General features: G+C 28.2%; 2 protein-coding genes across 2 annotated transcripts; both read left to right on the plus strand.

Moving 5' to 3' along the window:
- Nucleotides 1–7,521: 7,521 nt before the first annotated feature.
- BNAA02G21500D (uncharacterized protein At4g22758) lies at nt 7,522–9,227 on the plus strand. The gene is made up of 3 exons (XM_013831578.3): nt 7,522–8,000; nt 8,244–8,448; nt 8,660–9,227. Exons 1-3 carry the CDS (start codon nt 7,662–7,664, stop codon nt 8,857–8,859), a joined length of 744 nt encoding a protein of 247 aa, XP_013687032.1. The 5' UTR covers nt 7,522–7,661; the 3' UTR covers nt 8,860–9,227.
- A 1,425-nt stretch (nt 9,228–10,652) lies between these two features.
- Nucleotides 10,653–12,122, plus strand: LOC106391013 (protein cornichon homolog 5). The gene is made up of 4 exons (XM_013831579.3): nt 10,653–11,104; nt 11,298–11,479; nt 11,595–11,717; nt 11,864–12,122. The coding sequence occupies exons 1-4, from the start codon at nt 11,033–11,035 to the stop codon at nt 11,892–11,894; spliced, it is 408 nt and encodes a 135-aa protein (XP_013687033.2). The 5' UTR covers nt 10,653–11,032; the 3' UTR covers nt 11,895–12,122.
- The last annotated feature ends 305 nt before the right edge of the window (nt 12,123–12,427 follow it).

Here is a 12,427-nt window from a genome sequence, read left to right on the forward strand (position 1 = left end):
GGGAGGAAAGAAAAAAAGAAACAACAGAGAGTAGAGACATAAGAAAAAACAGCAAAGAGGGAAAGATACAATAGGTGCTTAAAAGGCGATATTTCGCACACCCATAGAGATCACAGAACCGCCTGTTAGGGGATATAGATCATGGAGCAGGGCCTCTCTTCGAATGGTATGATCTAACCAAGCAGAGCCTCCTTGAGCCACATAAGGTGTTGGGCCTTTGGCATCTGAATTCTATGTGATGGTAATTACGAGTTTAGTCCAAAATAAAAATGTAATATCCGGTTATAAGATACATATAAATATTACTCCATATATTTTAATTCCTCAAATTAGTCTCATGATATATTTGAACATTATACTTTACTTTTGGAAAGATGTGTACAGGGGCGGACCCACCACTAAAGGGGGTGGGACACATGCCACATACTCTTTTTTTTTTTATTTAATAACTAGCTATAAATTTGTTTTCCTTTCAGACCAAACCAATGGAAAAAACTGACGTGCCCCACCCAACTCTAATTTAAATAGAAGTGTATGAGCCCATTAAAATAAAATATATATGTCTCAGCCTAACAAAAATAAAAACTGACTTTTGATACAAATTTTAACTATTCAGCCTGAATATTAGTGTAATATTTTAAAACCTAATGTTCCTCATGAATGCTACATGCTTCTCTTTTAAAAAGGTTTCCGCATAAAAAGCTTCATTATTTTACCATTTCAAAATAGGGCCCTTCAAAATAATCAAAGCAACCAAGTTAGTAACTGGTCTCGGAATCGTTATTTATAAAAGTTATAGCAACATATTTAATAAAATGTGTATCAGCATCAAAAGCTAATTTGGAGATCTTACATGTGTAATATTAGAGACCAAAAAACATTTTTCACATCCTTCTGTTTATGGATTTTTGAAATTAATTTTGAATATGCATGTTACCACCGTCACACTCACAATCCAAATATTTTTTTTATTATAAAAATTGTGAAGACTATTTTAGCCAACCGAATTGGTGATAAATTTCGGAATGATTGTATTGTTTACTATTCTAAAAAGGATTACTTTAATAAGTGATATAGTGATAATAAAAAAATCAGGATATAAGAGATTTTTTAAATTACTTTTTATTATATTAGAGTTTATGTTTTCATTTTTCGTAAACTTCAAGTTAATTTAATTTTTGAGTTTTGTATTGTACATTAATAATATATTATATTAATTATTTTATTTTTATAAGAAAATATTTATGTGTCACAGGTTAACAAAATTTCTGGGTCCGCCCCTGGTTGTGTACTATTTCTTTTTGACAAAAAAAGATGTGTACTATTACACATGCTATCTGGATTAACTATATAATAATGGATAACTTCATATCCATGTCAGTATATTCCTTATCTAAAATACTCCAAACATTTCGATTTTTGTTTGGAGCTACCCGACATGTAAAATCTCTGTTAACGAAATGATATTGTTGGTTATTACAAGTTTAATCTGAAATAACTATGTAATATCCGGTTATACTACTCTGTATATTTTAATTACTCAATTTAACATTATGATGTACATACTTAGCATTTGTATTTTTCATTTTTATGGATATATTTAGTGACTATCACATGTGGTATGTAGATTAACTCTGTAATATCAATACTATTAAAACAGAAGGCCTTTTTTTGAGGTGCCCTTATGTTTCAACCATATTTACAAGACTCTGCCACTATATTATTTTTAAGCTATGATTTTAATTAAAAAGTTTTTTTTGTTTTTTCCAATAAAACGCAGCCTCCCAGGTAACCTTCTCCTAATTTTGTGTAATCTTTTTCCACTTATTTAATTAAAAAGTTAGATTGCTTTGGCTGCACTTACATTTAAGTCTTTCAAAAACTTTTTTGATTGAAATACTGACGAAATTAACTAACATTTCTTTTTCCCTAAAGAATAATAAATTATAAGTATTGTATCCCTAAACCCTAAAACATTGATAGCATACCAAGTCCATTGAATAACAATTTGATATTAAAATTATCATCTGAGCAGCATGAACTTTAGGAAAAAACGGATTGTCCCATTGTATATCGTATACCTAGCAAACGAATCAATAAACCCTACAACGCGTAATTTCAAGTGAATCCATAAACCCTAGAACTTTTTTACAAGTGTTGCCTCAACATAAATTTTTTTTTTTGAACACAAATATAAAAAATTGTTTACCATGCAAAAACAAACCATAAACCCCATATTGATCCGTGAATATATTGTTGCATATTATGTATTTCCATTGACAATATGATAATAATAATAATAATTAGATGAGCACAAACGAATTATGGAACTTTGAATTTTTCATAATTCAAACCATAAACCCCATATTGTCTATCAATTTTCGACTTAATACTATTAATCGTTAATAATTTTTTTATTGATCTTATCACTAATAGAAAATGTCTCACACAAACAACCAAATATGCAAATAAAGATATGCCTTGCGAAACGGATTACCAAAAATCTATCAAGTCAGTAACAGGTCCATATTTTCTAAGCATATTCTCTCAACAATAAATTAATTACGCTAACCACCAATATATTTCATTATTTTGAAGTTTAATAATTAATTTAAATTTCCATACTGAATCCAAAAATAATATATTCCTAATTTATAACAAAATCCCACTCGCAAGGCATATCTTACTAACAATTTTTTAAATAAAATCTTTAATATCTTTCTTTATTCTCACCAAATCTTTTCCTTTTGCTATATATACTATCTACTCGACCCATTCAACCTAACACCTTGCGAAAAAATTAGGCATAGAAAATGAAGTCTACACTGAAGTTATCATACATGTCCGATATCAAGGCGTACAAAACTGAAACGTGGATCCAAGTCAAACTTTTTTCACACTTGGATTTTGATAAAGTGAACAATTTAGTGAGACAACGGAAATCATTTTCTCTGACAAGAAGGTAAACAATTTTGAGGTGCTTTTTGTCTGTAATATGAGAGTAAGGTTTCAGATGGCTATCAGTTACGAGCTGGTCATATGTCGGATCCAATATCTATACACTGCAAAAGTAAGATTTACATCAATTTTGTAAACATGGACAAGCATATATTATAACACACTTTTTGCTGCTCAGATACACTAAATACGACAAAATATCCAACTTCATAGAGGAGCAGACTTAACACAGATTTAAAAGGTATGTGTTGCTACTTTCAGATATTCATTTTGATTTGGTATACTTTTAGCAAAATCTTAATAACTAAAATGTCTTTTGCAAACCAGAAACTGAGCAAATAATACAGAGCAAAACAATGTTACAATCTGGTGTGAAGCAAAGCAGTCATGTTTTAAGAAAAGATGGTGCTAAGTCTACTCCTAAACTAAGGCAGATAGCAGTAACTGGAACTAATAGCTCCAACGTTACGAATCCATCCCAGGTTTGGTATGTTTCAGATAATAACATCTTCCCTGAATGTATATATAAGCACTCAAATATGTTTATTATGAACAGTTAATTTTTAGCAGTCAAGAAAGTGATGTATCAAATGTTTCCGATCATGCTCAAGATTTATTTAGAGAAGCTGTATCAGAGAAAGCAAACATTGAGTCTATGATGGCAAGTATTAGAAAGATGTGTGAAAGCAAGAGGAAAATTAAAAAAAAAACATAGAGTACACAGATTACCCCAAAAACTATTGGTAAGAGTTATAATTTAATGATTAAAGACTAAAGTATTAGTGATACTGAACATTGAGTACTATGTAAACGTGTGTCATCAATCATGCAGTCAGCAAAGTTTTTCCTAAAATAATTCATGTAATGCAGAGAAAAAATGATTTTCATTACGGCTAATACTTCAACTAAAAAAATTAAATTCAAACCATCGGTATGTAAAGACCTTGATTTGTTTTGTGAAATCGGATCCTTTGCTGAGTCAAATCGGATCTGATTGGAGAAGACAGATATTTACCCGCCAGGTTATCAACGATCTGGTTTTGCATGTTACGAAAAAGCATCAAGAAACAAAAGAGAAGATAGTTTGAATCATAGATGAAGGAAACAAAAATGTACTTTCTCTCGATTATAAAAAAAATCAACCTGATCCACTCGATTTGTTGTACTCTCTTTAGATCAGTTAGGGTGAGGACGGTTATAGTGCTTCAGAAATCGATCATCGATTCTAGAAATGGAGGTTTGATGAAGATGAGCTTTCGGCATGGAAGATTCGAATGACTTTCCTTTTTTTAAAGCAAATTGACGGTCAATATTGATTTTTTGTCTGACCTTTTTCAAAACTAATGAAGATATATTATGTTTTTGTTCTTATATTATTGCTGTCGGAAGCCCACTTAAACATGTTGAGAATTTTGTAATAAATAGACTTAATAATTAGCCCATATATTTTTTCAAAAAAAAAAAGAAAGCTCATATTAACTTTATGATTTAGTTTACAGTCTAAAAATCACTTTTTCAAACCCATTTAATATATTAAAAAAATTAATTAGAAAAAGCCTTTATCAAACTACTAAAATTGTTAAACATTTCATAAATCTTGATAACATATTTTACTCAGTATGTGAATACTTAATATTGACGGATATATATATATAAATATAATTATATTTATATTTTTGACAAGAAAACACTGATAAAGATTGTTTGTATTATAATGTTGATATATTGTACCAAAAACATATTTCATACATCATATTTTATTTCATAAAAACCTTAAATCATTTAATATAAATCATGCACACCCAAAACGTATGAAACCACTACTAAAAATATACATAATATATTAAGTTCATACAAACATTTAATAATAATAATTTTTGACAGTAAAAATATAATATAAAATTTATTTGTTAATTCCCGTGCTTTCTAAGCGCGGGTCAAAATCTAGTACGATAATTAAAAGTTACAAAAACTACATCTATTACAAATATAAAGTACAAACACATTAACAACACTTTTTCATTCAAGTGTTTGGACTTCAATCAGATTTCGTCACTTGCGAAAAACTGTCAGCTAACATTTCATTTTTGAAGTTAGCTGTGTGTAATACCTATTAAAAAACAACACGTGTCACTCATTTAAAATATCTTTCCACTCTCATCTACACATTAACATGATTTTTATTCTGGCAGAATACTGATAATTACTATTTGTTAATAGATTTGACAAATGGCAAGAGGGATATAAACTTCATTCCATCAACACTCTCTAGGTTTTCAAATACAAAAAAATTATGTTTATCTACCTAATTACCGACCATGTTTTGTATATACATCATAACTATGTCTTTTGTCTGCACACGCGGGCATAATCAGAAATACTTATTAATTTATATCTTATTAATTCAAAAATCAGCATAATAAGTTTTTATTTTTGTTTTCAAATTTTTTAAATAAACATTAAATTATTTATAAATGACAATTTTTTTTCATCAAAATATATAATCTATAAAAACATAGTCCTATTTTTTATCTACTGTTAACAAGTCATACTACGACCATCTAAAAAATTACTTAATATGACATATTTCATTATTTACATTAATAATAAAACAATATAAATATAAATTTATTTTTAAGTATAATAAATTCTATTGAGAAAGATTCTAACAACCTTAATGATTTCTGCTGACGTGTTGCTCATAAGAGAACTTTCCAAATAATTGTTATAATTTGATAGGTTGATGGTTTTTAATTATTTATTTATTTAATTAAAGGTTTAAAAAGGAAACTAACTCTAGAATTACCTAATCTAATATATGTTTCCAAACATAAAATTAAACATCTTAAATATAGATGAATTAATATAATTTATTTATATAAACACTTAAATATCATATATTACATTATATAAAATAATCATATACATTTAAATACATATGATACTACGGAAACAATTATAAAAACAGTTTTTAATATATTTATATTAGTAGTGAATATAATAAATCATAGATTCTAGAAAACTAATTAATGTAAATCTAATAATATTAATTAAACTCACTCATTCACTATATATATTCTAAAATGATTCAAATAAATGCAAAACTGTCAAATATATAATTTTGAAAAATTATGTCATTTTCTAATGAAATGTGATACATAGATAAGTTATCACTTTTAGAAATGATTTAAATATTTTTATATTTTATATGGTAAGTCATTTAAAATTATATTAATCAAGAAATGTTATTTAATTCATCTATTAATATAAAAAATGAATTAAAATTATTATATGGTAAGTCACTTAAAATTATATTATATGGTAATTCATTTAAAATTATTATGTAGTAGGTCATTTAAATTAAATTAATCAAAGGATTTTTCACATGCTTTTCACAAATTTTAACAAATTTTATACAAATTTAATTAATACTATTGGATCTCACATTAATATTAAGTATATATGTATAAAATAACAACATTTCGTTATTTAAAATTTTAAAAATTAAATTTTTTCTTATTAATTAATCAGATTTAATTAAATGGGTATGTTTTAAAGGAAGAAATGGGGTTTTTAACCCATTTAAGTTTTATGTTAAACACTAAATAAAAAAATGAGTGAGAAAGTGTGATTTGTGATTTGACAAAATTATGAGAGAAATTACTTAGGCTACCATTTTCCTAATACATGTTTTCATGTTTATATTAACCAAATTTATCCTTGGTTTTAACGAGATAAATCATATTATATATTAATTGAGAAGTCACTTAAATGTCATTTTCTTGTGTATTGTTAATAGGTTGAATTTTTAAAAAATTGTTATAATTTGATTGGTTGTTGACATTTATTGGTTATTCATTTTAATCAAATCTAAAAATAAAAGGTAACTATAGAACTAATTAATATAAATTACCAAATAACACATGTAATATTACAAATAATGATTTATGGTAACTAATTGTAGATTTAGAGAAATAATATATATGTTTTATCAATTTCCTTTTCTTTAGAAATAATATAACAATTATTTATATACAATTATTTATCAATTATTAAAAAAATTAATGGTTATATATTGTTATATAAAATAATTAGATTTGCAGGTAAAAAATTATTCAAACTTTTTATTTTCTAAGAACCACACAAAAACATACAAAATATCTTCATGATAAAAGCATCTGATCATTGTATTGGTTATACACAACAAACTATCTTTTGATTTCTTGAAAGCTAGAGTATTCTCAAACTTTTCACGTGTTAAAATAAGATATAAAGTAATTCTACAATCAATTATCTGAATTAATTATAATATTATTTTTCTGTAAGAGAAATATTTGTAATGACTAAGGTTTACGTTGTTGAACTATTTTAAATATTGCTTTTGAGTTTTGACTAAGGTCTAATAAAAATTTTGATTATCCAACTATTTGAAATTAAAAATTAAAATTTTACTTATTTTTCAAAAATTATAACAATATAAACATAATATATATTTCTTTGTATAATATAATTACCCGCAGATACCTAGTTTTTAATTATAAATTTGTATATCTAATTATTTAAGTAAAAAATATATTATTGAGAAAGACAAAGAATAAAGAACCGAAGTCATTGAGAATCCTCCATTTCACGTCTTTCCTAAGCAAACCAACAAAACTTGCTCAGCTTCTTCTTCCTCCTAAGGCAGAGACAAACTACCAAAAATGTCAGATTCATTTCACCGGAGAAAACTCACGTCATCGGACTTATACCGAGGCCGGAGCTCCAGGACCACTAGACGTAAGGTGAAGCACCAAGTCGCTCGTCGTAATCCCAGTAAGATTCGTTCAAAGTCTAATAAAATCCTCAGCCGAAGTTTCTCGGAGCCGAATCTCCACCAAAGCATCGCTGTTGATGATGATGGTGACCGACTTTGCTCTACGCCGGTGGTAGATCTCCCGGAGGAGATCGTTTGCCTCTCCAAGATCCGTTCGGAGGTTTTCGCTTCAGCTCCGTCGTTATCTGGCTTCTCTTCATCCTCTTCTTCTCCGATTAACCAACAGGTAATCATCATCAAATGAATTTTTTTACTTAGTCCTCCATGTCTCAAAGTTTTTGCTGTTAGAGCCAAGTATTTCAGATGTTACAAATTAACCCATTGACCAAATTAAAGTCCCTTATTCAGTCCTTCAGTTATCAAATTATATATTAATTCAAGCCACAAATTTAGAGTGTTATATATTAAACCCATCCTTATGTTATATATTAAATTCCATTTGGTTATGTTTCTTTGATTATAAAATTAGGTTTACAAGAGAGAAGCAGAAAAGGTTGTGATCAATGTATTAGTAGAAGGAAGTCCAGGACCTATAAGGATTTTGGTTAAGCTAAGTTGCAGCGTCGAAGAAACGATCAAGATGGTTGTGGACAAGTATCGCAAAGAAGGACGAACACCGAAACTCGATGAAGATCTTGCCTTTGAACTGCATCAGTCTCACTTTAGTATCCAATGTAAGCTATACAAATTTTTGGCTAAGAAACCGAACAAAAGCGTGAAGTTTTCGAGCTATTTAGGTCAAATCATAGAACAAGACCTTCGTCTATTAGATATGTTAAATGTAGCTATATAATTCAACAAACTTAACTAAACGTTTAAACTCTTGATTTTGAATTTTAATAATTTGTAGGTATTGACAAAAAAAATGATAATAATAATTTGTAGGTTTGGAGAAAACCGAAATAATTGGTGAAATAGGTAGTAGAAGCTTCTACATGAGGAAGAAAGAACCTGAAAACATGATTCTGGTGATAAGGAATCTTCCGTCCTCATCGAACTTGTTCCAATCTTTTATCGCACAAAAGATTGGAAGAATTGTGAGGAGGACAAGGAAGGTATGGAACATGTTGGTATGTGCTCAGTGAACAACTTAAACCGGTTTTAAACAGAAACAAAGTATTGTTCTAGTTATGTTTTACACTTTGAGCTACACATAATATTTACTTGTGTTAGCTCAAATTTTCTAAAAGAAAATCAGTTCTTTGTAAGCTTATTTACTTTATGACTTGCAACATATAGCTGATCCAAACAAAAAAAAAGACTTGCAACATATTGTACTCTAATTTTACTCGAAATTTTCGTTTTATAAAAAATCTGAGTTGTAAATAGAACAGTTTTTACATTTGTATATTTTTGTGTGTGAAGATTTTTGTTTTTTGGTTGTTGGCGGGGAAACTCAATTAACTGTGGTTACCTGGAAACTTATTATATAAATGAATCATCTTTTTCGTTATGTTTATCACTTTAGTTTGGTTTGTTTATTCGTCTAGGCGAAGCACGTCACCGGCGATTAGTAACCAAAGAAATTGTAACGGTAAGAGATACCGAAACGTGAAAACTCTATATCAAATGAAATTTTGTAAAAAAAAATACTCAGACAAATCCTAAACTCAATTGTTAAGCCATAATATGATCAAGCAGACTCTATGATTTGTGAATAAAGATTTTAAAACATAATACACTACAATATCAAAAGTGTTTTATCTATAAATGATGAAAATATATATAATAGAATCAAATCAGAAATATATTTGATGACAACAAAAATAAAATCAGAAAATCAGAATTATATTTGCTGACAATATATGTCAACAAAATGAAAAAAAAATAGAAAAATATTTGGTCCAAGTTATTTCTCTTAGTTAGTGATAGTTGGCTATATACAAAACTTTCTGATTTTGTTTCTGATAAATCTTTTAGCTTTATTTGCTTGTAAACTCTTTTTTAACCTAGTCAATTCTAGATGACAAGAAAATAAATTTGTTACAATTTTAGGTATCTCCAATGATTTACTTCATTTTTTTCTTCCAAACAAGTTTGTATTTTACTCTAATGATTTTTCTCATTTTCTTTTGAAAAAAATATTTAAAATATATTATATGATTTTTTACGTATTATTAATTCTAGAATAATTATTATTTTATAAAATTTAAAAATTATACCCACATAGAATTTTATTTTAACTAAATCTCCATACATAAGTTTAGTTTCTATAAAAATATAATGATTTATAGAAACTTATAATTACTAAAGTATTAATAATTTCTCTAAAGTATAAAATATAAATATTGAATCTTTTTAGATATAAAACAAAATTATATAAAAATTTAAAGACTAGTTTATAAATAGAAAAGCTTAACACCAAAATGAATTTGTGAATAGTGTTCTCTCAAATTTGAGTGAACACTATTCATAAAAAAAAATTTCTCACAAAATGATGCACTTCAGTTTCAAAAAAAAAAAATGATGCACTACTATAGAAAAGAAAATGTTAAGAAAATCACATTACACTAAGGGAAGAATATGCTTTTCGATAAAGGATATTCTTATATCAAACTTCTATAGAAAAGCCAGTTGTTGGTTGGTTGACTCAGTTAATGTAGGGCCACCGCCCAAATAAAATTTTATTTATATAGTCAAATATTTTTTTTTAAATGAATCCATTGGACAGTGTCGCAGACAAAAAACAAACAATCGCAGTTATCTTAAATTTGAATATAGCGTTGTTCAAAAGAAAAAGTATAGCATTCACATTACTTTAGTTTTGTGTTTTTAAGCGTCGTATTCACATTAATCTCTTCGAGTTTATAACATAAAGTATTCAAACAATATAGGAAAATTAGTTTACAGATGGAAAATTAGTATTCTTTGCCTATTATGCAACTCAAGCACGTAATAGGCACGATCATTATTTACTGGCTACTTGCATACAAATGGAGAATATTGGGAGTTGTGGCTAATGTCAAACTTCCAAATATGCTCTAAATCAGAATATTGTATTAATCAGTTTGCATCACATATATATACAAGTAGATAATCCAACCGGGTTGAACAAAAAAAAAGAAGATAATCCAACCGGATCCAGTGGGATTTTAATAGTTTTTTTAAAAAAACCAATTCTTATATATTCCGTTTCTAAATCAGATTGATACCTGCAATTCCCAAAGCTTTGACCAAAACACCGTCCGTGTTCGACAATACAGAGTCAGAGCAAGGCGGTAGCAACGACGGATATTGAATTTCCCGCCACGGCTAAAGATGGGCGATTTACTCGATTGGATTATCTCCTTCTTATTCCTCGTCACCCTTCTCATCATCGTGATCTACCAGGTTTTTACTTCTCCTAAATATACTGTTAGGTTAAATTAAACTATACCGTAGTTTAAAGAGAACAAATTTAAAAAAAATATTGACATTTTTATTGAATTTGGCTTCGATCTTCTGAGTATAGTTTGAATCAGATGATAAGTTTTTGTAATTCGATTAAATTTGTCATTAATTAATCATTTTATTTGTAATGTAGCTGACATGTTTGGCGGATCTAGAGGCTGATCACATAAACCCTTACGATTCATCTACCAAAATAAACCGGGTGATTCTACCGGAATTCTGTTTGCAAGGACTTCTATGTGTGTATTATGTCTTAACCGGACATTGGTTCATGGCGATTTTGTCTCTTCCCCACCTTTTCTACAACATTAGACTGTAAGTAAATCATTCACACATCCTCATATTGGTCAATTTTTCGAAGTCAACAGGGTAATCGATTCAACAAATCCGGTTTAACTGAATAGTGTCTTTTTTCTATTGCCGGTTAAAGATACATGAAAAAGGAACATTTGGCAGACGTTACAGAGATGCACAATACAAATAAAGGGGAGCAAAAGAAACGACTTTACAAGATTGGTCATATCGCTCTCTGCACTTTTATCACATCTTATTGGTAAAATTCTATCTTAAAGCACTATACGTTCATGTTATCCTCATGTGTTTTTTTTTTTTTTTTTTTTTTGTAAACTGCTCTATCCTCATGTGTCTCGAAGCTAAATTCCTATTCTAATTATTTGTTGTATTCGTTTTGGTTTTAAGGTTGATCCACTCGGCATTGGGAGACATCTAAGGCTTGAGAAATCAAGTCACTGTACTTGACCAACTTTTATTTCTTACGTTTTAATCACCGATTCTTGATGGATTTTGTTGACCACGACAAATCTGTATGTAGTTCTTGATTTTTATGTTTTATGTTTTTTTGTTGTTTTATTATCTTTTTGGCTTTCTTTTTAGTTCATTACACACCTCGTAAAGACGTTGATCAATTGCTTAAACTTTTGAAACTAACGTTGAAACAGTTTTTGGAAAGAAACTCTAGACCCTTGGAATTTAAGGTTCTAGATTAAGATTATCTTTTGACCCAGAAAAAAACGATTTAAGATTATCCATGTATGACCTTGTGCCGCTAGAAAAAGGTGAAACAAGTCCAATTCGAAGGTTGTAGATTATGTCAAGAGTCCTAACTAGATTTGATCGAAAGCGCAAGTTTTTTCTTATGTAAATTTACCTTATTAAGTAGAAGTACTTTAAGATTTTGTTTGGAAACATGGACGTTGTTTAGAAACATGTATACCAGTAAATTATAAAAATAATAATAATAGA

Source organism: Brassica napus, chromosome A2, assembly GCF_020379485.1.
Source record: "Brassica napus cultivar Da-Ae chromosome A2, Da-Ae, whole genome shotgun sequence".
Classification (NCBI taxonomy): Eukaryota; Viridiplantae; Streptophyta; class Magnoliopsida; order Brassicales; family Brassicaceae; genus Brassica; species Brassica napus.

Excerpts from the sequence above, each read along its gene's own strand:
- BNAA02G21500D (XM_013831578.3), top strand. The coding sequence starts at position 7,662 with ATGTCAGATTCATTTCACCGGAGAAAACTCACGTCATCGGACTTATAC. Across the intron at positions 8,001-8,243 it reads CTTCTCCGATTAACCAACAG|GTTTACAAGAGAGAAGCAGA; the intron begins GTAATCATCATC and ends TTATAAAATTAG. Across the intron at positions 8,449-8,659 it reads GTCTCACTTTAGTATCCAAT|GTTTGGAGAAAACCGAAATA; the intron begins GTAAGCTATACA and ends AATAATTTGTAG.
- LOC106391013 (XM_013831579.3), top strand. The coding sequence starts at position 11,033 with ATGGGCGATTTACTCGATTGGATTATCTCCTTCTTATTCCTCGTCACC. Across the intron at positions 11,105-11,297 it reads TCATCATCGTGATCTACCAG|CTGACATGTTTGGCGGATCT; the intron begins GTTTTTACTTCT and ends TTTGTAATGTAG. Across the intron at positions 11,718-11,863 it reads ACTTTTATCACATCTTATTG|GTTGATCCACTCGGCATTGG; the intron begins GTAAAATTCTAT and ends TTTGGTTTTAAG.